This window comes from Natator depressus, chromosome 5, assembly GCF_965152275.1.
Source record: "Natator depressus isolate rNatDep1 chromosome 5, rNatDep2.hap1, whole genome shotgun sequence".
NCBI classification, from domain to species: Eukaryota; Metazoa; Chordata; order Testudines; family Cheloniidae; genus Natator; species Natator depressus.
The window spans coordinates 47416310-47441630 of record NC_134238.1 but is presented as its reverse complement, the minus strand read 5'-3'; the positions used below and the strand labels follow the sequence as shown (position 1 = coordinate 47441630).

Sequence of the window (25321 nt, the reverse complement as noted above, 5' to 3'; positions counted from 1 at the left end):
TTCCGTTACCTTACCCAGGAAAAAAGGGACCTATTGAGCCTGGGGCTAATATATCTGCCTTCTATTACTCTCTTATAGACATCTGGCCCGACCCTGTCACAATGGTCATTGCTGACTAAGAAGGATTGTGTGCAGGAAGCAAAAACTTTGAAACCTAGAATCCTGGGCATAGTGCAGTACCCATAATGACTACTAAAAAGATTATGGGCAAAATTAAAAAAAAAAAAAAAAGCATAAGTGACTTCAGAGCCTAAAGTCACTTTTGAAAATTTTACCCAAAACCTTGCCTGCTCTAAGAATTCAAGAAAAGGCTGATGTCTCAATCACACACACTAGTGCACCTTAAAAGTTCTGATAAAGGAGGTGTTTTTTTTTTTTTTTTTTAAATAAAGCAATGGAAAACCAAAGTTTTTACCTGCAGGTTTAACAGAATAGAACCCAATGGCCTCTCCTTTTTTCCACAGAATCTTAGCATAGTCATTGCTGCTGTGACAGAGGAAGGGGATCTCATTTCGCTCAATTTCTTGTTTGCGATAAATAATTCGATTCAGAACATACAGAACCACCCTCTCTCCAAGAGTCTTCACCTATGGAAACATGTAACTACATTTAAATGTGCAACAGTTAAAAGGCAAACATCAATTTAGTTGAAGCTTAGATGTTAGAGGGCTTATTTTCTGAGGTGCTGACTATCCACAACTCCAGCTGATGTCAGCAGGAGCTGCGAATGACCAGCACTTCTGAAAGACCAGGCCTAACATTTTTTGAGGGGTGAAGAGAGCTCAGATGCCATGGTGACACAGTGTATAAAATCAGAGATTAGATAAAATGCACTGCACACCTTAATATTAAAAACATGTTCTGATGACTTAAAGGCTTTATTTTTGTTTTCTAAATTTAAATGAACACAGTATTTTGGGATTTTAAGAAACATTCGCCAAATACAACAGCACTGTGTCAATTAGTCTTAGTCTTCCCAGGCTAGCTGGAGTTTGGAGTGCTACAAAGAACATGTGCTCAGATCTTCTGGGAAGGCCCGCATAACATACTTCTCCATCATTATTGGATGTAGAGGTATAGCACTCACACAGAAATGTCAGAGTTAGATTTACCTGTGCCCTGCCCCTCTCCCATTAAGGACCGAAGGTCTGCTGAAGGAGTCAAAGGGGATAGCACTGGTTGCAGCAGTAAAGTTGTGTGTGCTCTAAAAGAACTGAGCAGCAATGGGGCTTCTGCAAGCTGTGTTTCTTTGTTTAACTAAATTTTATTAAACTCCAGTCTCTGATGTAGGAATGTAACACTTAACAAGCACGGACAGGAGAAGCTGAATGCAATGATCTGACCTCCTTGAGGCCTTGTCTACACTACGAAATTACTCCGATTTTACAGAAGTCGATTTTTGGGAACAGATCGTATAAAGTAGAGTGCATGCATCCACACTAAGCACATTAATTCGGTGGTGTGTGTCCACGGTACCGTGGCAAGCGCTGACATTCCGAGCGGTGCACTGTGGGTAGCTAATCCCACAGTTCCCGCAGTCCCCCGCTGCCCATTGGAATTCTGGGCTGAGCTCCCAATGCCTGGTGGGGCCAAAAATTTGTTGCAGGTGGTTATGGGTAAGTGTAGTCAGTCAGCCCTCCCTCTGTGAAAGCAATGGCAGACAATCATTTCACACCCTTTTCCCTGGATTGCCCAAGCAGACGCCATAGCACGCCAAGCATGGAGCCCGTTCAGCTCACTGCATCAGTTATGGCCATTGTAAACACCTTGCGCAGTATCCTGCAGTTTATGCAGAACCAGAACCTGAAAAACCAGGCAAGGAGGCGATGGCGGCGCAGTGACGAGAGTGATGAGGACATGGACACAGATTTCTCTAAAACCACGGTCCCTGCAATTTGGAGATCATGGTGTTAATGGGGCAGGCTCATGCCGTGGAACGCCGATTCTGGGCCTGGGAAACAAGCACAGAGTGGTGGGACTGCATAGCGTTGCAGGTTTGGGACGATTCCCAGTGGCTGCGAAACTTTCGCATGCATAAGGGCACTTCCATGGAACTTTGATTTGCTTTCCCCTGCCCTGAAGCGCAAGAATACCAAGATGAGCAGCCTCACAGTTGAGAAGCGAGTGGCAATAGCCCTGTGGAAGCTTGCAACACCAGACAGCTACCGGTCAGTCGGGAATCAATTTGGAGTGGGCAAATCTACTGTGGGGGCTGCTGTGATGCAAGTAGCCAACGCAATCATTGAGCTGCTGCTATCAAAGGTAGTGACTCTGCGAAATGTGCAGGTCATAATAGATGGCTTTGCTGCAATGGGATTCCCTAACTGTGGTGGGGCGATATACGGAACGCATACCCCTATCTTGGGACCAGACCATGAGGGCAGCCAGTACATAAACCGCAATGGGTACTTTTCAATGGTGATGCAAGCACTGGTGGATCACAAGGGACGTTTCACCAACATCAGTGTGGGATGGCCGGGAAAGGTTCATGACACTCACATCTTCAGGAACTCTGGTCTGTTTAAACGGCTGCAGGAAGGGATTTACTTCCCAGACCACAAAATAACTGTTGGGGGTGTTGAAATGCCTACAGTTATCCTTGGGGACTCAGCCTACCCCTTAATGCCATGGCTCATGAAGCCATACACAGGCTCCCTGGACAGTAGTAAGGAGCTGTTCAACTATAGGGTAAGCAAGTGCAGAATGGTGGTAGAGTGTGCATTTGGACGTTTAAAGGGTCACTGGCGCAGTTTACTGACTTACTCAGACCTCAGCGAAACCAATATTCCCATTGTTATTGCTGCTTGCTGTGTGCTCCACAATCTCCGAGAGAGTAAGGGGGAAACATTTATGGCGGGGTGGGAGGTTGAGGCAAATCACCTAGCTGCTGAATATGCACAGCCAGACACCAGAGCGATTAGAAGAGCACAGCAGGAAGCCCTGCGCATCAGAGAAGCTTTGAAAACCAGTTTCATGACTGGCCAGGGTACCGTGTGACGCTTCTATTTGTTTCTCCTTGATGAAAACCCGCCCCCTTGGTTGACTCTAATTCCCTGTAAGCCACCCGCCCTCCCCCCTTCGATCACAGCTTGCCTGCAAAGGAAAAAGTCACTATGTATTCTTTATTAATTGATTATAAAAATAGGGAGATAACTCACAAGGTAGCCTGGGTGGGGTGTGGGAGGAGGGTAGGAGGGAAGCAAAAGGCCTCTTCAAAACCTGTTGAATGACAGCCTTCTGTTGCTTGGGCTGTCCACTGGGGTGGAATGGTTGGGTGCCAGAGCCTCCCCCACCCGCGCATTCTTGGGCGTCTGGGTGAGGAGGCTATGGAACTTGGGGAGGAGGAAGGGCAGTTCAACAGGGGCTGCAGCGGCAGTCTGTGATCCTGCTACCATTCATGAACCTCCACCAGATGCCGGAGCCTGTCCGTTTGATCCCGCAGTAGCCCCAGCATTGCATCCTTCCTCCTCTGATCTTCCTGCCGCCATCTCTCATCTCGATCGTCCCTCCTGTCCTCACATTCATTGGCCGCTTTCCTGTACTGTGCTACTGTGTCTCTCCACACATTCTGCTGAGCTCTGTCAGTGCCGGACAACTGCATGAGCTCAGAGAACATTTCATCACACGTGTGTTTTTTTTCGCCGCCTTATCTGAGATAGCCTTTGGGACGGAGGAGGGAAGCTTGAAACATTTGCAGCTGCGGGAGGAAAAAAAAGGGAGTGAAGTATTTAAAAAGACACATTTTACAGAACAATGGCTATACTCTTTCATAGTGAACACTACTATTCACATTAGATAGCACATGTGATTTCGGTACAAGGTCGCATTTTGCATCTTATATTGAGTGCCTGCGGCTTTGGTGTTAGAGATCACACACGCCGTGCCAGGCAACAGAATTCAGCTTGCAGGCGGCCATGGTAAGCCATAGTCTTTCGGCTTCTGCAACCTTCGTAAGAGCAGCGCCCCCCTTTCCCATACCAAGCAAAGCCCGTTGAGTTGACAATTTAGTTCTGTGGTTTTCATGCAGCAGCAGAAACCAAACTAACCCCCCCAATCCAATTCTCTGGGATGATCGCTTTACCCCTCCCCCCCACCACGTGGCTGGTACCAGGGAAGATCACTGCTAGCCAAACATGAACAGCTCAGCACCAATGGCATCCCCCCCCCCCGCCCCCCACTAGGCTAACTACGGGGAGGATTTCTTTTCAGCCACAGGCAAACAGCCTAGTAGGAATGGCCACCTCTGAATATCCCCTTAATCAAATTCCCCTATTTCAACCAGGTTACCATGAACGATATCACGGAATAAGGCTGCTCTCCCCAGAAACCTTCTGCAAAGGCTTTTAGAGTACCTCCAGGAGAGCTTCATGGAGATGTCCCTGGAGGATTTCCGCTCCATCCCCAGACATGTTAACAGACTTTTCCAGTAGCTGTACTGACCACAAATGCATCCCAAACCTCAGGGCAAATTAATCATTAAAAAACGTTTGCTTTTAAAACATGTATTATATTTAAAAAGGTACACTCACCAGAGGTCCCTTCTCCGGCTTGGTTGGGTTGGGAGGGTATTTCAGTCAGGGTGATAAAAAGATCCTGGCTGTCAGAGAGAACGATGTGCTGTGTGCTCTCCTCAAGCTCATCCTCCTCATCTTCTCTATCCGCAAAATTCTCCGGCATGGCAGAGAGTACCCCATCATCAGTGGCATAGCCAGGTGGAGAAAACAGGGGGAGTGGAGATAAAAAGGCACCACCCGTTTGTACTCACCCAGCGGCGCTCTGGTCGTCAGCAGCAGTTCGGTGTCGGGTCCTTCACTTGCTTCGGTCTTTGGCGGCACTGAAGGACCCCCCCCCCCCCAGCTGTCAAAATGCCACCGAAGACCGGAGCGAGTGAAGGACCTGACGCCGAAGTGCTGCTGAAAACCCGGAGCGCCGCCTGCCCCGCCACCAAAGACCCGGAGTGCTGCCAGGTGAGTAAAAATTAAAATGGCACCAAAGAATTAAAAAGGTGCCACTTCTGCTCGGTGGGAGAGCAGCCACTGCCCCACTCCTCCCCCCAGCTACACGACTGCCCATCATCAGAGTCCACGGACAGGGGTGGGGTAGTGGTGGCGGCACCCCCTAGAATTGCATGCAGCTCAGTACAAAAGCAGCATGTCTGGGGCTCTGTCCCCGAGCGTCCCTTTGATTCTTTGGTTTTCTGGTATGCTTGCCTGAGCTCCTTAAATGTCACGCAGTGCTGTGTTGTGTCCCTACTGTAGCCTCTGTCCCTCATGGCCTTGGAGATTTTTTTAAATGTTTTGGCATTTCGTCTTTTGGAACATAGTTCTGATAGCACGGATTCGTCTCCCCATACAGTGATCAGATCCAGTACCTCCCGTTTGGTCCATGCTGGAGCTCTTTTTCGATTCTGGGACTGCATGGTCACCTGTGCTGATGAGCTCGCCTGGCCAAAAAGGAAATGAGATTCAAAAGTTCCCGGGGCTTTTCCTGTACACCTGGCCAGTGCATCAGAGTTCAGAGCGCTGTCCAGAGCGGTCACAATGGTGCACTGTGGGTTAGCTCCCAGAGGCCAATACCGTCGAATTGTGTCCACACTAACCCTAATTTGAAACAGCGATGTCAATTTCAGCGCTAATCCCCTCGCTGGGGAGAAGTACAGAAATCGATTTTAAGAGCCCTTTTTATGTTGACAAAAATGGCTTCGTTGTGTGGACGGGTGCAGGGTTAATTTGATTTAACGCTCCTAAATTCGACAAACTCGTCGAGTAGACCAGGCCTGAGAGATGAACCTACCGGAAACTGCTGTAGACTATTCCAGGAAAAGCTGCCAGGGAAGATTTAATTGTTTGCAAGCATTATGGCTAGCAAAGAATTAGAGGACCTTCACAGGGAGGTAGACTTTTATACCAGCCAAAGGATGAGCATTTAAGAGAAGTTAGTGACTCTTTGAGCATTTCTCGGACAAGCTACTGTGAAAATGCAGCAAAAAAAACCCATTTTGCTTAGGGTGACCATACATCCCATTTTGGCCAGCACAGTCCCTTCTTTAAGCCCTGTCCTGATCGTCCCGATTTTTTTGGCAAAATTTTTTTTGCTCTTAATCAGTTGGCAAGATAAAATGGGACAAATGCCCAGTTTTGTCAAAAAAGTGGGGTGCAGAGGTACATGCAAGGGGGCAAGCAGTGATACCAGCCCCAGGCAGGGGGGCAAGCAGGGCTCGGGCGAGCAGTGATACCAGCCCCAACCTCGCACAGGGGTCAGGCAGGTCTCAGGTGAGCCGCAACGCTGACATCAGCCCCATGCGGGGAGGGGGGCTCAGGCAAGTGGCTTTAGGGGTGGGGACAGGAAGGACTCAGGCTAGCCCCACGCCATATCCCATTTTCACTTTGGGAAATACGGTCACCCTAATTTTGCTTTAATCAAATCTATAAGAAGCTACTTAAATGCACAGGAAGAGTTGAAAGATCAAGGATCGTATACACTGCTGGGATTAAAAGATAAGCTTTTACATCTCATTGCTATAGCAAAGAAGCAAACTGGAACATTTGAACTAGAGAGAGTGCAGAACCAGTATGCTGAAAAATGAAGATATTTCTGAAACGGTATTTCAAGCTGTGTGAAAAATTAAAAGCAAAACCTCTCTGGAAAATCTGTCACTCCGAACTCAGAAAACAGACCCAATTTTAAAGAAAGACTTTAAAACAATGGGACAGAGTGGGAACTCCCACCAAAAGGGCAGGTTTAAGCCTAACTAGTCTGGATTATTAAATTGAAAGTGGAATTCAAAAGGGGGTACACTGACGCAGAGATCACAGAAGCTGTAATCAGGGCAGTTTGACCAGGACTGAGCCTCAGCTAATCTGAGCCTGCCAAAATGGAGGTGTAACTTAAAATCCTATTACCAGGAAAAAGGTGCAACTGAACTTTACCTAAAAAGAAAAGGAGTACTTGTGGCACCTTAGAGACTAACCAATTTATTTGAGCATAAGCTTTCGTGAGCTACAGCTCACTTCATCGTATGCATCCGATGAAGTGAGCTGTAGCTCACGAAAGCTTATGCTTACATAAATTGGTTAGTCTCTAAGGTGCCACAAGTACTCCTTTTCTTTTTGTGAATACAGACTAACACGGCTGTTACTCTGAACACTGTAACAAGACTGATCAGGTTAGGTGAGCTATTACCAGCAGGAATTGGGGGGGGGGGGGAGACTCTTTTTTGTAGTGATAATCAAGGTGGGCCATTTCCAGCAGTTGACAAGAACGTGTGAGGAACAGTAGGGGGGAAAATAAACATGGGGAAATAGTTTTACTATTGACACTAAACTGGGAGGAGAGATAGATACGCTGGAGGGCAGGGATAGGATACAGAGGGACCTAGACAAATTAGAGGATTGGGCCAAAAGAAATCTGATGAGGTTCAACAAAGACAAGTGCAGAGTCCTGCACTTAGGACAGAAGAATCCCATGCACCGCTACAGACTAGGGACCGAATTGCTCGGCAGCAGTTCTGCAGAAAAGGACCTTAGGGTTACAGTGGACGAGAAGTTGGATATGAGTCAACAGTGTGCCCTTGTTGCCAAGAAGGCCAATGGCATTTTGGGATGTATACGTAGGGGCATTGCCAGCAGATCGAGGGATGTGATCGTTCCCCTCTATTCGACATTGGTGAGGCCTCATCTGGAGTACTGTGTCCAGTTTTGGGCCCCACACTACAAGAAGGATGTGGAAAAATTGGAAAACGTCCAGCGGAGGGCAACAAAAATGATTAGGGGACTGGAACACATGACTTATGAGGAGAGGCTGACGGAACTGGGATTGTTTAGTCTGCGGAAGAGAAGAATGAGGGGGGATTTGATAGCTGCTTTCAACTACCTGAAAGGCGGTTCCAAAGAGGATGGCTCTAGACTGTTCTCAGTGGTAGAAGATGACAGGACAAGGAGTAATGGTCTCAAGTTGCAGTGAGGGAGGTTTAGGTTGGATATTAGGAAAAACATTTTCACTACGAGGGTGGTGAAACACTGGAATGCGTTACCTAGGGAGGTGGTGAAATCTCCTTCCTTAGATATTTTTAAGGTCAGGCTTGACAAAGCCCTGGCTGGGATGATTTAGTTGGGGATTGGTCCTGCTTTGAGCAGGGCGTTGGACTAGATGACCTCCTGAGGTCCCTTCCAACCCTGATATTCTGTGATTCTATACTTTGTGTAATGACCCATCCACTCCCAGTCTTTATTCAAGCCTAAGTTAATGGTGTCCAGTTTGCAAATTAATTCCAATTCAGCAGTCTCTCGTTGGAGTCTGTTTTTGAAGTCTTTTTGTTGAAGAATTGCCACTTTTAGGTCTGTAATCGAGTGACCAGAGAGATTGAAGTGTTCTCCGACTGGTTTTGAATGTTGTTATTCTTGATGTCTGATTTGTGTCCGTTTATTCTTTTATGTAGAGATTGTCCGGTTTGGCCAACGTACATGGCAGAGGGGCATTGCTGGCACATGATGACATATACCACATTGGTAGATGTGCAGGTGAACGAGCCTCTGATAGTGTGGCTGATGTGATTAGGCCCTATGATGGTGTCCCCTGAATAGATATGTGGACACAGTTAGCAACGGCCTTTTTGCAAGGATAGGTTCCTGGGTTAGTGTTTTTGTTGTGTGGTTGCTGGTGAGTATTTGCTTCAGGTTGGGGGACTGTCTGTAAGCAAGGACTGGCCTGTCTCCCAAGTTCTGTGATGGGTCATCCTTCCGGATAGGTTGTAGATCCTTGATGATGCACTCGAGAGGTTTTAGTTGGGGGCTGAAGGTGACGGCTAGTGGTGTTCTGTTATTTTCTTTGTTGGGCCTGTCCTGTAGTAGGTGACTTCTGGGTACTCTTCTGGCTCTGTCAGTCTGTTTCTTCACTTCAGCAGGTGGGCGCTGTAGTTGTAAGAATGCTTGATAGAGATCTTGTAGGTGTTTGTCTCTGTCTGAGGGGTTGGAGCAAATGCGATTGTATCGTAGAGCTTGGCTGTAGACAATGGATTGTGTGGTGTGGTCAGGGTGAAAGCTGGAGGCGTGTAGGTAGGAATAGCGGTCAGTAGGTTTCCGGTATAGGGTGGTGGTTATGTGACCATCGTTTATTAGCACTGTAGTGTCCAGGAAGTGGATCTCTTGTGTGGACTGGTCCAGGCTGAGGTTGATGGTGGGATGGAAATTGTTGAAATCATGGTGGGATTCCTCAAGGGCTTCTTTTCCATGGGTCCAGATGATGAAGATGTCATCAATGTAGCGCAAGTAGAGTAGGGGCATTAGGGGACGAGAGCTGAGGAAGCGTTGTTCTAAGTCAGCCATAAAAATGTTGGCATACTGTGGGGCCATGCGGGTACCCATAGCAGTGCCGCTGATTTGAAGGTATACATTGTCCCCAAATGTGAAATAGTTATGGGTGAGGACAAAGTCACAAAGTTCAGCCACCAGGTTTGCCGTGACGTTATTGGAGATACTGTTCCTGACGGCTTGTAGTTCATCTTTGTGTGGAATGTTGGTGTAGAAGGCTTCTACATCCATAGTGGCCAGGATGGTGTTTTCAGGAAGATCATCGATGGATTGTAGTTTCCTCAGGAAGTCAGTGGTGTCTCGAACATAGCTAGGACTACTGGTAGCGTAGGGCCTGAGGAGGGAGTCTCCATAACCAGACAATCCTGCTGTCAAGGTGCCAATGCCTGAGATGATGGGGCATCCAGGATTTCCAGGTTTATGGGTCTTGGGTAGCAGATAGAATACCCCTGCTTGAGGTTCTGGGCGCATGTCTGTGCGGATTTGCTCTTGTGCTTTTTTCAGGGAGTTTCTTGAGTAGATGGTGTAGTTTCTTTTGGTAACCCTCAGTGGGATCAGAGGGTAATGCCTTGCAGAATGTGGTGTTGAAGATATCACCCTATTCTTATACAACACAAGTTTCTCTATTCAGTCCTGACAGGATTGCAGAATGTCAACAAGTGATGCAGCCTTATTTAAAAGATAATCAGGCTGCAGATGAGACCTTGTTTGAGAAGCTGCACACTGCTGCAAGGCAGAGAAACCACTGATGAGGTAGAGAAACAGCACAGGAGCATGTACTAGGGCAGTAGCATGTGATTCTGTGCAATCACCCTACCACAGACCATTAGTCACAGAGTAAAGTAGCACTTCCTCCTCGGGTACAAGGAGTCTCCAAACATGACCCATTTACAAATCAGAAAAAGGAACTTTAGGCTAATATTGATTAAATCAAAGGTGTGAAAGCCAAAATTAACATATTAAAGCAACCTGCCCAGGAGTGGGACAAAATAACTGATAATGTCATTGGGGCAGGGGAGTGAGAGAATCTTTTCTTAGACCCAACTGCTGTTGCTGAGAGAGACAAACTTTCCGCTCACACAGCTCGAAAGCTTGATTCTCTCTCACACAGAAGTTGGTCCAATAAAAGATATTACCTCACTCACATCGTCTCTCTAATAAATATCCTGGGACCGACCCAGCTACAACAACCCTGCATACAATGAACGGTATGAGCAGACAAGCAATCCCAGAGAAGAGAATGTGCTAGCTGCAGGCAATCTGGCACAGGCAGTACCTGTGACCGCTGTTACAGATGTAGAAGTAAAGAACACTACCAGTCAGGATGTCATGCAGGAAAATCACAAGAGAGCAGAGACAAAGCTGACACAACATGGGATTTATCAGGAGCAGGTGGCAAGCAGCAAACCAGAGTAGCTAATTTAGTTGGAAAGAGATGTTTGGTTTGATGTTTCCTCAATAAAGTACACTGGAACACAGGTGTGCATGATCTCAAGTCAGTGGGTAGAAGACCATCTCCCAGAGACACACCTCAAGCTTGAAGAGTTATTGGAAATAGAAGATAGGCTTGATTTTAAAGCTACCAATGGAACTCAAATCCCTTACAAAGGACGAACTCCACTTCCAATTAAGCAAAGATGATGACATCTTGACTGTTCCTGTGCTGGTCAGTCCACACAAATTAGAGAACTTGATCAGGGGCTACAATGTTATTAAGGAGACAATCAAATGCCAGTGCTGCAGTTCCCCTGCAGTTAATGAGGCACCAGCCTCATTAACATATGACATGGGAATTGTCTCATGTTGGCATGGCAAAAGTGGAAGCTCTTGTGAACTTCATCAGAAACAGTTCAGACAATCTGTACATGGCTAAAATGGGGAGAAGGGATGTAATCACTAATGTAACATATTGGGCTCATGCAAGCCCAGATACTAAAAGTTTAATAGCAATATTTGAGCCAGATGCTGCTGCTCAGTGGCCTGAAGATTTGGACACAAAGGAAATACTGATCACATTACCAAAAGGATCATTTTGCCAGATAAATATCTTGGAAGTAACCTATCAAACTATATCATCATTTTGAAAAGACAAATTGCTGGGTAATTTATAGCAGATTAAATCTGAAATACCAGTGGATACTCAGCAGATAAAATCCTTACTAGAGGCACCAGTGTCAAAAGAGAGAGACGGTGGTATCAAGGACTAAGGGCAAGTCCACACTTAAAATGCTGCATCGGCACAGCTGCTCCACTGTAGAACTTTAATGAAGATGCTCTAATTCGATTGGAGAGAACTCCCCTGTTAGTCAAGTTAATCCACCTACATGAGAGACCTTTTCTTTATAGAAGGCACTATATGGTAGGTCCACCACGAACACGCTCAGCTCACCAACTCTTCTGGCTGACATTATGGTTATTAGGCCACCTTCAAGGACAGATGGGCCATAGAGCATATGGCCCGAGGCTCCAAAGAGGGGCAGGTTAGTGAGAGATGACGGAACATAACTGATATTCCACTGAGATGCGAACTTCACCAATGATGGACAAGATTTGAGAATCTCCTTCAGAAATCTGTAGTAAAATCATATTTGACTAAGATGGCCTAATAACTTGAGATCCTGAACCAGTGAGAAATGGAAGAGAAGACCTTTCTCCCTAGAAGGTTGAGTGGCTTGTGTCCCTTAGAGGGAGTAGCCTTTGGGTGCTGTTGCTTGGACTGCTCTGCAGCCTCCCGCACCACTAAAGAGTTAGGCTGTAGGTGAAGGGAAAAAAAAACACACCTCTCCCCCCTTGGACAGAACAAAGTAACACTTCTCGGCCCTCTGAGTGGTAGGGGCACAAGAAACAGGAGTGTGCCAAATCATCTCTGCCAGTCCATGATGGCCTTTTTGGGGAGGGCCACTCAACTGGGACCAGAAAGCTGCAGAATGTCTTGTAAACTATGCTGAGGCTCCTGTACTTCCTCAAGCTGAATCTATAGCTCTGCATGAGCTCTTGATACTGTTTCAAGTGGTCTGGTGCAGATGGAGTAACTGCTTCAATCAGTGAAGATGATGAGATTGCTCCCAGTACCATTGGACTCTGTGGATCTGGCTCACCTTCCCCTTCCGAACATTCCAATAGGACCAGTTCTGGGCGTCTGAGCGATGGCAAATAGGACTCCTATGCTGATCCTGGGTGTCTAGGGTAGGACTCCGATGCTCCCCAATATAGCCAGTAGGATGGATCAATTGGCAAAAGAGAACCCAATGGCATAGGGTACCACCACTCTCTTGACCAGTCAGATCTGGTGGGAGGCCAGAACCCCAATCTTCTGGAACTCCTATCTTGTGCCACCTCTGCCCAGTGCTGCAGAGACTCCTGTGGGGCCTCAGATTCATCTGAAGATAAAGACAGATTCCTTGTATCTGTCATAACTGACAGTACCAATGGATGCACCTCAAGGCTGAAAGGTGGGATGGGAGAACACTCTGCCTCATTGGGGTAGTCTCTTCCTTAGTATATGAATGTCCCGGAATAGAGACAGTCCTGATAGGAAGGAAAAATGTGGATAGGGAAGAGCAAAGATGTCTCTGGAGAGACATAGGTTTCTGATCGCCCTGGGGTACGAGGAAAGTCCATTGGCAGAGCCTTCAGAACTCGAGCTTCCCTGGTCACCAGGGTGGTCAGCTCCCACCACGGCCACATCGCTACCGGTATCATATCGGCTTTAGAAGTGGATGAGAGCACCAGTAGCTGTTTATCCCAAGCCTTCAGTATCAGATATCAGGGGTCGGCAACCTTTCAGAAGTGGTATGCCGAGTCTTCATTTAGTCACTCTAATTTAAGGTTCCGCATGCCAGTAATACATTTTAACGTTTTTAGAAAGTCTCTTTCTGTAAGTCGATAATATATAACAAAACTATTGTATGTAAAGTAAATAAGGTTTTTAAAATGTTTAAGAAGCTTCATTTAAAATTAAATTAAAATGCAGATCTTATCAGTTTAGTGACAGTTGTGTTAGTCTGTATCAGCAAAAAGAATGAGGAGTACTTGTGGCACCTTAGAGACTAAGGATAAATTTGTTTGTCTCTAAGGTGCCACAAGTACTCCTTGTTCTTTTTAACAGTTCAGTGTGATCCTTGCTTTTCCTTTCTGAGTTTTCCAATATTTGGCATGTATTTGGATACTTGAAGCTGCACACAGGATTCTGAGCGATTAGTTGTTAACCGGCTCCGAGAGGGACAGAGAATAGATTTCATGTGTGAAAATACCTGTTCACACAGGTATGTGGATCCAAATGCTGAAAGCATTGCAAACGCAATTTTCTTCTAACAGTTAAATTTCACTGGCAGGGATGTCCAGCAGGTCAGAATAGAGGCCCCATGATCTCTCTCGGTAGCTTCAAGAGCACTCCGCAGATCTCCAAACTTTGATGGCCGCTATTCTGAGCTTTTTAATTGAATGAGCTGCATTTCGAAATCTTCGACACCCATCCACTGAAATACAAACAAATCCAAGTCGCTTTCGTTGAACTTTTCAGGTTTAATTAGAAAATAAAGCATTGGGCCAAATGGCTGGAAATCTTGAAATCTGTCAGAAAATTCTGATTCCAGTTCTTGCATGTACACTCTAATCTCAACGTCAAATGCAGTGCGCTGTTCCACATGGAGTGATAGTGATGTAAGCAGCAAATCAGGACTTAAAAATATCCCAGCACAGTGGCGCTGGAACAATTTTTAAGGTGGGGATGCTGAGCTGCACCCCCTCTTGCCCCTGTCTGCATCCCTCATTACCCCAGGCTGGGGCCAGTGGGCCACAGCTGTGGGCAGCTGCAGAGCCCCAGGCCGGCAGCCAGGACCCTAGGCCAGCAGCAGAACTCCCCAGACTGGTGACCGGGACCCAGGGCCAGCAGTGGGCTGAGCGGGGCCGGTGGATGGAACCCCGGCTGGCAGGGGGCCAGCAGCCAGTACCCCAGACCAGCAGCGGAGCTCCTGGGACTGGTGGCCAGGACGCAGGGCCAAAAGCGGGCTGAGCGGGGCTGGTGGACAGAACCCCAGCTGGCGGGGGGGCCAGTACCCCAGGCCAGCAGCAGAGCACCCGGGACCAGTGGCCAGGACCCGGGCAGTGTGAGTGCCACTGAAAATCAGCCTGTGTGCCGCCTTTGGCATGCGTGCCATAGGTTGCCTACCCCTGAGATACATAAACTTGCACACCTCCTTCTCCTGTCAAGAATATTTACTGAGGCCTAAGTTCTTAGTGCCTGTGCACACTGGCTCTCCCAACTTTGATGGAGTTGGGGAAGGATCCTCTCTCCTCGGGGCAGTTGTAGATGGCAATGCCTTGTCCTTATGTCTATGAGAGTACCCTTTGCTCATGTGAAGCCTTCTCCTTAGGCTTAACACCCTTAGCTTTTTGTCCGTAAGCTCATGCTCAAACCAAACACTTGATGAGAGTGATGAACAGAGCGTGGTTCCTGGCCCAGATCTCCTTCTCCATGAGATCTTTTCTGAGTCTCAGTTCCAGACCCTCATAAGTTCTGGGGCAAAGAGAGAGGCAGACACTGAACTTGGCAGAACTGCAAGCAGTGAGGCAGTGTAGATGTTCATCGCTCGCCGAAAAAGATGGCAGGAAACAGTTTTTGAACCCCTGGGCTGTGGGCGTAATCCCCGACTTCTTGAGGGGAAAAAGTCGCCCGAAGGGAAGAAAATGGGGAAAAATACAATCCAACTACACTATGTAGACTATAGTATAAAGACTACTAAAATAACTACATACAATATCTTACCGCAATGACGCAGTAACGAAAAAAGGAGCTGAGGAATACTGAAGATTCTGACTCAGAACATGAGGTGGTAAGAAGGAACTGGAGAGACATCGGCTCACCCCACATTTTATGCCCTTGGCTTGGAGCATGAGGAGAGAAATGGCACGCATGCAGGCCAACAGATATGGCTTGCAAAAAATTCCAGACTCAGGCACAGAGTATGCATGCGTATCCCACATGAGGAACACACATAGGGACCATCACTCAAAGAAAAACTTGGAGTTATATGGTTATACCATTGATCATTTAAGAACTGTTATTTCATAAGGTATGCGCATCTTTCAGGATTTAAGGTGTTCAAAACTGACTATTCAGTTGGATAGTGGAACTAAAATTGCTGCAAACATTTTCTGTTTAATGTGAAATAAACTGAAGAAAGATACAGAAGCTTCCACCATCAGTACCAGAACTTGTGACAGAGGAATGACTCAAAGAATCACTTGAAAATGACTGTTATGATCTTGTGCATGACTTCTAATAAGTCAAATGGATGAACTATATTTTAAATGTTGTTAATAGAAATGTTGGGACGACATTACATTTATGTGGGGGAGGCGGGGAAGAGAAGGGTGAGTACAGCTTTCATAAGGGAATGTTAGGGTTAGATTTACTTGTTCCCTGTCCCATTAAGGATTGAAGGTCTGCTGCTCAAGGGATCAAAGGAGATTGCTGCTGCAACCAGAACATGACTCAAATGACTGCAATAGGGTTTTTGGACGCAGTTTTTGTTCGTTTGTTTTTTTAATATACCAAGCTTAATGAAACTCCAGTTTTAAAACTGTCTCTGGTCTTGGAGTGTAACATTGGCAGATTTTGGGATGTGGTGCAGTGTGGCAGAACTAGTTATCATCAAGATTTTCTGTGACGGGAAACAAGGAATTCAACCCCCCTTTACACTGAAAATCCAGAGTCACCACTATCCCGCCCCAAAAGAAGAGACGCATCCCCTCTTCCCCCATGCCAAAAGTCTCAGGCACCCTAACCAAGCTTCCGTCATTTCTCCACACACATTGCAATTATGCTTCACACTGAAAGAGATTGTGAGGTGGGGGGAGCTGCATCACATAAAATCAGTTTAAATATAAAAAATAAATTAAACAACAACGCTGCATTGATTCTACTGCACATAGGGGCAGCAAAGAGGAAGAGGCTTCTCCAGTAGTACAATGCACAACTCCCATGATGTACCTAATTGCCAGGGGCCCAGACAGCAGGAGTCTCAGACGGTAGCCCTTAAACCATTAGTGGCAAAGTATCTTTCACATGAGAGTGCTGCACAAGAACAATGTTGTTTTGAAGAGGTCAGCTCCTCGATCTCTGCTGATGTTTCAACTACGCGAGATGGCCTACCTATTTATTTGCACCATCAGGTTCATTTCCAAATCAAATCAAAATGTACAACACATCAGATCATTAACTATCCCCATTAAATCTATATAAAGTTGTCCTTACAAGATTAAAAACTGTTCAGATATAAATGCTGGAGCTCTTTACCTGCTGAAGTCCTTCTCTAGAAGGGATAGATGTTCTCACAATATCATTGACGGCCCACCATTGGTCAGCAAGATACAGGGCTACGGCTTGAAAGTTAAAAGATGGGAAAAAAAGTTAGTGGTCTTGACATTTGAAATTTAAGATATTCACTAAAGTTATTAGTTTTACAACTATAGTTACTAAGTTATAGAGACATCTTAAATAAACTGTAGTAAGAAGCACATTAATGCAGTTATTTTCTTTAGTGCAAACAATGTGCTCAGTGCTGTACAGCCACAAAACGACACACTCCCTGCTCTGAAGAGATGATCATTTAAAAGGACAGTAAGCGAAGAGACGGGATATGCTCGGGACCCAGAGGAGTTATTTTTTAAAAATTTTGTTTTAATTGTGGGCATCACAGAAAAACTGAATCTCAACAAGGGAGATGAATGTGGAGAGGGTGGCAGGATGGTGATCAGCATGAGGGAGGCATTCTGTCCTTGGGGTGGCATGGGCAAATTCAGAGACAGAGTTGGGAGAAGGAGACAAGCACAGCATTGAGAGTGGCATAGTGGAGGACTGGAAGGTAAATGCAATAAGAGATGTCAGCTGCAGCTGAGCAACGTAGGGTCTTGCAAGCAAATATAATGAGCCTGAACTTGATGTGGTAGACTAAAGGGTGCCTGAAGAGGTAGGCAGATCAGTGGAGAGACTCAATTCCTGCTTGACAGAAGAAGAAGATAAATTTAGTAGCCTCATTTTGGATGGACTGGGGAGGATGGCTGGGTATCAAAGAAGCCAGAGAGGAGAAAATTCAAGAGAAAGTACATGGTGCATTTAATTATCATGCACATTAAATCAGGAAGGCACTGTCTTTCATTTTGTTACACATTTTCCAAATTAATCTAGCTGGTTCTGCTCCGATTGGTACAGTAATTTCACACTTATTGAGATGTGGATAAGAATCTACAACAGAAATTAACAATAATATGAAAGTGGAGGTAATGGACACTGCATTCAAGCTGAAAAAGGTAATTCGTTATTGCAAGGTAGCATGGAATGAGTAAAGGATTGGTTACATGTATTTGCCACAAAATGCTACAACATTTAGATTAGAATTTTAAAATGAAACCTGTGAGCGAGTCCTCAGGTGCAAATAAAGCAAGAACTTTGTGTGTCTGATCTCCACCGTAAAGAGGAACGAAGCCTATAGTTGACAAGCTAATAGGAATCTGAAACAAGAGTTTAGAATGGTTCAATGGACTCTTGCTAATATAGCATTAGTAAAATATATAGAGCATGCTAAAGAGGACAAGCAAACCCAGTTTTCAAACTTGGGTGCATAAAGGTGACCTGCAAAAACAAAAAAACACGCCCACCACTGGAGTTTGGCCCTGTTTTGCCTCTTTATAATACAGATCTTCTTTATAAAGATGACCTCTAAGGTGTGTGCATGTCGGAGGGAGGAGGGTTAAAAAGTTTTTCCTCTGTTAAAACAAAAACAAACAAAGGAATTCACATTTTGTCTATCCTATTTTTCCTGGATGATTCTATCTACGACTGAGGAACTATTAAGTTTATGACATCAGATACACTGGGCCATTTGCTCAATTTTAATAGGCCAGCCTTAAATTTGGCCTCAGGGTACATGTACATTGCAAAATTCAATCAACCCGCAGCAGCGAGTCTTAGAGCCTGGGTCTATAGACTTGGGCTCACACTACGGCGCTAAAAACGGCAGTGTAGATGTTGCTGCTCAGGCTGGATATTAGGCTCTGAAACCTGGGTGAGGTGGATGGTTTTCAGAGCCTGAGCTGCAACATCTACACTGCTGTTTTTAGCACCACAGCATGAGCTCTGTGAGCCTGAGTCTGTAAACCTGGGCTCTGAGACTCTCTCCCACCATATATAAAAATATATTTATTTTATTTATTTTGCAGCACAGACATACTGTAAATGACCAGGTGGGGATTCCACCGGTTAACACCGTTCACTGCCTCTGTTCAGGAGCATGATGGGGTGATCTCTGGCTGCTGTAACTTGTGCCAGGGAACAGTGGAATGCAAAGCTGGCATATAGCCCCTATGTTCCTCTTTTCTCCTCACCATTAGGCTTTGCACTGAACAAAGCTCAGTCTAACATTATGATCTGACCCCAAGGAAGTGAATCTCTACTGAGAGGGGAAGCCATTTTTAGTTCTGTTCACATCTATTCGACTCAAAAGCTGTATGAACAACTGGACGACAAGCTGTCTTTATTAAAGATTCAACATCTCGTCCTCAATTAAGGGCTAAGAAAGCCTCAAATACATTTTGTAGACTCTTCTAACAAAGACTTCCAGGAAACAGGAAAGAAAAGACTTGACATGCCTGATACACAGACCCGAATTGTCTTCCCTTGCAGGCCAGGTCACCTTTAAAACAGGGGAACACGTCCCACGTTTTGGTGCTAAAATAGGCACTTCAGCGTCCAAATGCTCAATTGAGCACCAAAATGTGGCATTAAGGCACCAACATATGAAAACTGGGACCACTTAGTTTTAGAAAGTACAATATCTTCATCAAAAGGATTTTGAAGTTATTTAAATTCAAGTATTTCTAATATTTAATGAAGATATTTGAGAATATATATATATATATATATATATATATATATATATATATATAAGCACTGATTGTGTGGTGAACAAATGACTAGGCGTTCAGACTATGAGAAAGATTTGCTTGCTTATAAAACAGTTTAAAGCTTATGGTATGCTATGGCTCAGAATTTTTTTTTTTTTTTTAAACGCACACGGCACTTACCATAATTAGAGAAAAGTGCCTAAAACTCTGTTCCTGGAAAGGGATCTGCAAGTGAGGACCTCTACTCCCACTTAGAGTCCCACTGGCCTCGCTTACTCTCGACTCTTCAGTTAAAATTTCACACCATTGTTACCACAGATACTAGCAAGTGGGAGTGCCTGCATAGGCAGGCCCGATTTTGACTACTACATCACAGAGACAGGCTAAGCGATAAGGTGGGTCAGATTATAAAATTCCAGCATCCGGTCTCTACTAGTACCTCCACCAATACAGCTGCTGTGATGGCAACAAGGAAAGTTTTAAGACAAATCATCCAACAGACACCATTTTGGATGTCAGTGGGACGGCCTATGGGATTAAAGGTCCACCCAGGCAGATCACTTTGCAAAACTGAGGCATATATGACCAATTAGTTGCAGTACCTGCTAGCATAACTTATGCATGTGCATTTCTGTGACTAATTCTAGCAAACAGTTTGTCTGACTCACCAGTTGAGATTTAAAATGAAAGAGAATTGTTCAATATACTTAGATTCATCATCCAACAATCTGAGTGGCTGACACAGATCCCACTGGGTACAAAACAATGTGTTTTTTGGTGTTCCAAAGTACAATAAAAAATACAGTTTAAAAAGGATAGGAACATATAGAAAATATAATACTTATTTAAATAGTTATTTTAACACAGTAGACACAGACTGGATTTATCTGCATTTTTACTCTAAGTTCAATTGCAAATAAAGAGGAAAATCTGCACTGATTTATTTCTTGATTCTTACTTTGATGTTGCTGACAAGAGACAAGAACTCTGGATTCTCCGGATCCCCACATCGAAGATCAGACATGTAGTCTTCTGCAGAACTCTCCAAGTCTTCATGACTGTAATTATCCAACATATCCACAGGGAATGCCATCCCCTTGAAAAATTGAACACACATATATTTTTGTAGAGATACCATACAGTATATGCCTGAAGTTATCTTGTCCTACTAAACATAAAATTAGAATGAGTTTATTAACTAGCACCTCTTCTTCTCTACAGGGAAGCTGTTCAATTTTATTGGCAGTAAGGAGCATGAGTCACAGCCTCATGTCAATTTGTCACAACCACCCCAAACAATTATTTCCAAATGTTATTTGGGCAGAATAAGGTGATGTGTGTTCCAGCACAATTTGGTTAATTTAATACATGCTTTCTTTCTTTTTCTATACAATGTTTACAGAGTTGTGGTTGCATAAAGTACAAAGGATGCATATAGAGCCAAATCTTTCATCACTTCACCTAACCAGAGTAAAATAGTTGTACAGGGGGTGCTGCATGGATGTTGGTGAGAACAGAATCTTCTCCACACAACCGTCCATTGCTTCAGCCTCCCACAATATGGCCTATGTATCCCACCTATGCACGGGGGAAGCAGGGAGAAGGGGATTGGCCAAAGGATCCCTGTAGACATCCATCCATGGACTAAAGGACATGCACAGATATCGGGGGAGCTTCCTTGCCTGTTTTCACCCAGCTATTCCACTGACTGCACCATTGGTGCACTCAACTTCACTTCCTAGGGGTCCTAGGTGTGTTTTCTTTTGAAGTCCTCTTCCTGAAATTGCCATTGCCTGAACTTTTCCGCTAGTCCCCCAACTATGGTGAATCAGCACTATAGGCAGCAGTATGCTTCCTTGCCAATTGTCAATGGGAAGCCCTGCATTTAGAGCAGATGGTTCACCAAACTGACAGCAACAGCACCTACAGTAAGAATTTTTTAAATATCAGTGATGAGAAGAGAAGCGAAGCGAAGCTCCTTCTCACTCTTTAACACTCCCTCCACTAGCCCAAGAGCACTCACCAGGGCTCTCCAAGGTTCTTCCCAAGAACTCATGGCAAACTCAGAGTTTGCCTAAATAAATACTGATTATCTTTCAGGTTTTTCCACATCTGATGTGTCAGGTAGTCTGATACCGTTCTTCAGGTCAAGAATTGTGTCCGTCCTGTGTATTTGTACTGTGCCTCTCACAAAGAGACTTTAATCTAATAAGGATCTTTGAGCACTACCACAATTCAAAAAAAGAAGAGAAAAATGAAAGACCGTGGTTCCTCCAGAAGAGTGAGAGAGAGGACACCTATATCTCAGTGTCCATGCATCACAGGAATTATAGCTTTATGCATTTATTTCCACTAGTCTCACATTCGCACCATTCTCAAATACTAATAAAATCCAGCATCCTTCAGCAGGCATCTCTCTAGATAATTAGGTTTTCCAGGTTTAAGTTAATAAAAATGAAACCTGACTACCACACAAACCTAACAGGCTTTTAAAAATATACACACACAATAGGACAGACCAGTGGTTTGATCTGCATTGGTACTTAATATGTTCCTTCAATTACTCTGTTGCCTGTGCCCACCATCCCCTCTGCTCTCCACTCCAACACATGCACCGTATTCTCAATGTCACACAAACACCCTCTATCCCCTCCTCCCTCCCTCCCTCCTCCTCAGTACAAGCACCCTTGCCAGCCTAGCAATCGTGCGCTAGCCAAGACCTCTATGGTTACTGTCAAAGAGTCATCCCACCACACAAGGGAGTTGGGTTTAGCCCCACCTGTGCCTAATTATCTGCATCCCAGGTGATGGGATTGATTTCCTTTATTGGTACTCACACAACCTTTACAACACAAGATACTGGCAACACAGCAAAAGGTCCTTTCAATGGGACCATAAAAATTTCAATCCAGATATTTACAAAATAACCACAAAATACAAAGAATTTTTTTTCTTAATTGTGGAAATGGCAATAGCAAATAATAGACAGCTCCTAGCTGCTATTGATACTACTGTTACTGTATAGTAGTGTCATAGAGTCAGCTGGTCCTTTAAGGGAGTTGTCTAGTTATCTGCCTCCCAGATGATGAGTTTGAGGCCAGGGATCAGGTAACCTGAAAGCTAAAAGGTCAAAGAACAGCTCAGTTAGAGAGAGACCTGCAGGAAACAGAATCCGGTTTATCTGTTTAATTTACATAAGACTTTTGATTTTAAGAAATTAACCCATCCCTAAAAAAAGGATCGGAAATTCTGAAGCTGGGATGCACTAGTAGTGAGGGAGCCCACCAGCTTACAGTTACCATAAACCGGACCTAAGAGGCAACTGGGTGGGGGGGGGGGGGGGGGGGGAACGACGAACAAATCACCTGGCGGCTGAAGTACAGCTGGCAGTCAGACATGCCAAACCCATGGGGGGAAAAAGCAGAAACTGGGCTTGTTTTTGGCTTACTTGGCTTGTGAGTTGCTTGTTGGCTAGTTTTTGGCTTGTAGCTTGTTTGGCTTGTTGCTTTTTTTTTTTTTTTTTAAATCTGCTCCTGGCAAGCAGGGGCTAGGGAGGGAGAGAGTCAGGGGTTCACAGCAGGCCCACCATAGTCCCAGACTGCACGCTGGGGGATCTAGTCACATAGAGTGTTGGGGTTCTTAGGGATTGGTTTGTTTTGGCCTTGTTTTGAAATGGGATGAGCTTGATTTTTGGCTTATTGTGAAAGTCGGGGTGCTTGTTTATTGCGTGAAAATTGGCAACTGTTCTGGCAGTCGTGGCAGCAGCAGCTTCTCAACACTTGGGAGAATCTTTGATTCAACTGCCCCCAGTGAAAGCAGTGTCGACTTATGCCTCCTCCTCAAGATACCATCGGGCCAGAAGTTACACCCCCAAAAGATCATCACATAGGACAGAGAGGACCTCATTTTTAAGGTTTCATCCAGAGCTTCCACAAGCAGTGAACTACCACATCTAACCAATTTATCTCTCTTGGAAGGATGAGGGGCTGAATTGACCTTGCCCATAGCTACCAAGTTGTATGGCTTCTTTATATGACTTTCAGATATGAGCAATCAAGTCTGAGAACTTTTCGCTGACAAAATTCCTGGTTTAAGTCTCAAATTTCTCCCCATTCATTTCTAGTCTCTCTTATGCATTCTGTGCTTTCACTTGGAAAGGTATGTGATATGACAAGACCCCTTCTTTTCCCCCACCAGGAGACTCAAAGGTAATCTATAAATCAAGCTTTACAAAAAGTAGGTAAGGGTGATATCTAGTACCTATAGACACTAGGATCCAGGAGAAGGGATAGGGTCACCTCTTTCACAGCCAAAGGGCAGAATTGTTTTCCTTTTTTAAAAACACAGCCATTATTTAATCACAGATTAAAATTGCTGTCAAAGCTAGATTTCCAGGAACATTTATAAGAAATTAACATATGGCTCCCTCATTTTACTTTCCATTTTATCTACCTGCCCTTCACTATTGTTTGTATCTTGGTCTTTTCACTTTTTTAAAATGTCTGCTTTTCAATTGCTTTTCTGTTTTTCCATCTCTTATCAAATCAAATCTCTTATCAAAGGATTTGTCCTTTTCTGATTCAGCCCACTTCTTCCCTTCACTGATTTTTAGTGTCAGTATTTTCTCTTACCTTCCCTTTTCTCCCTCAGTTCCTTCTCCACTTCCAGATCTCCCCATCATGTTTACTCCCTCTCCCCATTACTATCTCTCCATCCCCCATACTATTATTCACCATCCACCCCCTGCACTCAGTGATCTCATTCACCTCTACATCGGTCTCTCCTCACTCCAGAAAGATACTCATGGATGCCACTATTTTTGAAGTAATGGCAGCAGGCAAGTGAGACATCTGACAATGGCAATTTCCCTCCTCATGCCCTATAGCAGTGAGTGAAAGGTAAAATATGCAAGCAGACAGCAAGGGGCAATAAAGAGGCAAAAGAGACAACCTTGTCTGCCTACAGCTGCCACAGTGCCCGAGAGTGACCAAAGCAGGAACTGCAAGCAAAAACTGTTCAACCCTAAGAATTTTTCCTCACCTCTGCCAGATCACACACTAAAATACACTTTGCACTGTCTATGCTAGAGTTTTTAAAACACTTTAAAACCCACCTTTTATTCAAGTGTGCACAAAAGCTAAAGAGCTGGAATTATCCTCCTGTCCCACAGTTCTGGGAACTTCATCATCTACTCCCCTATCTTCTTCTGGCTTCCCAACCCCTTCCACATTACATTCACACACACTCTGATGGCCCATCCATGCCACTATAATTTCACCCTTCCCTGCCTAGTGGAATTAGGGAGCAGAGTACAAGGGACTAGTTTGCACAGGAGATTAAGAGACTAAGACAAAAGCTAGTCTTCACTGTAATAAAGGATGAGGTTGAAATTGCTTGTTAACATACAGACTTCCTTTCAGTCTACTACTTTTGTAAGGCCTACATTCAGGGCAGGAACTAAGGAGGAAATTTGTGAGATCACATGTCACTGGAAAAGACTGATTGGATGACGCTTTAGAGTGAGATCTTACCTGCTTTAAGGTAAATAAAGACCCTAGGATAAAAGCAGAAATTTCACTTCAGGCAAAAGCTAGTTCCAGCTGCTAAAGAAGAGGTGAAGCTGAGAATCTTAAGCCAATAAATTCTGCTTTAAGGGAAATAAAATCACCTAAACAACTAAGATTTTGGTTTTCCTTATATTGGCAGAAACAAACTATCAAATAAACACCCAAGTAACTGAACTAGTATGAGAACAATAAGGAATGATAGAGGTTCACTTCAAGTTACATGACAGTATGAGAAATGCAAGCCACAGGCTATTGCTAAAAGCCTCTACTCTAGGCCATCATTCTTGGCATTTTTTGAATTAAAAAAAGGCAGAATCAAAGCAGAAAACATGTAGCAACAGCTGGCTTACTGAATGAATTTTTTTGATTGCTAAGCCATTGTGAAAACAAAAACACAGAAATATATTTGTTTACATCTAAAAATTGACAAGAAATAATCAGTTCATATTTTAGGAACATATTAATAGGCAGAAAATTCCTTTAACATTCTAAAAGAAAATTTCTTCTATTCAACAAGAACTGATGATTAGTTAATGAGTC

General features: G+C 44.6%; 1 protein-coding gene across 2 annotated transcripts in view; it reads right to left on the bottom strand.

Annotated features, from left to right (window-relative positions):
* The window catches only part of FAM169A (family with sequence similarity 169 member A), a 63850-nt gene that overhangs the window by 20301 nt on the left and 18228 nt on the right, over positions 1-25321 (bottom strand). For both annotated transcript variants that reach the window (XM_074952719.1, XM_074952720.1), the window contains exons 2-5: positions 20173-20310; positions 17723-17822; positions 16609-16694; positions 416-587 (exon numbers count right to left, since the gene is read on the bottom strand). In XM_074952719.1, the coding sequence (XP_074808820.1) occupies positions 416-587; positions 16609-16694; positions 17723-17822; positions 20173-20307 (493 nt within the window). In that variant the 5' untranslated portion in view covers positions 20308-20310. The remainder of the gene's footprint in view (positions 1-415; positions 588-16608; positions 16695-17722; positions 17823-20172; positions 20311-25321) is intronic.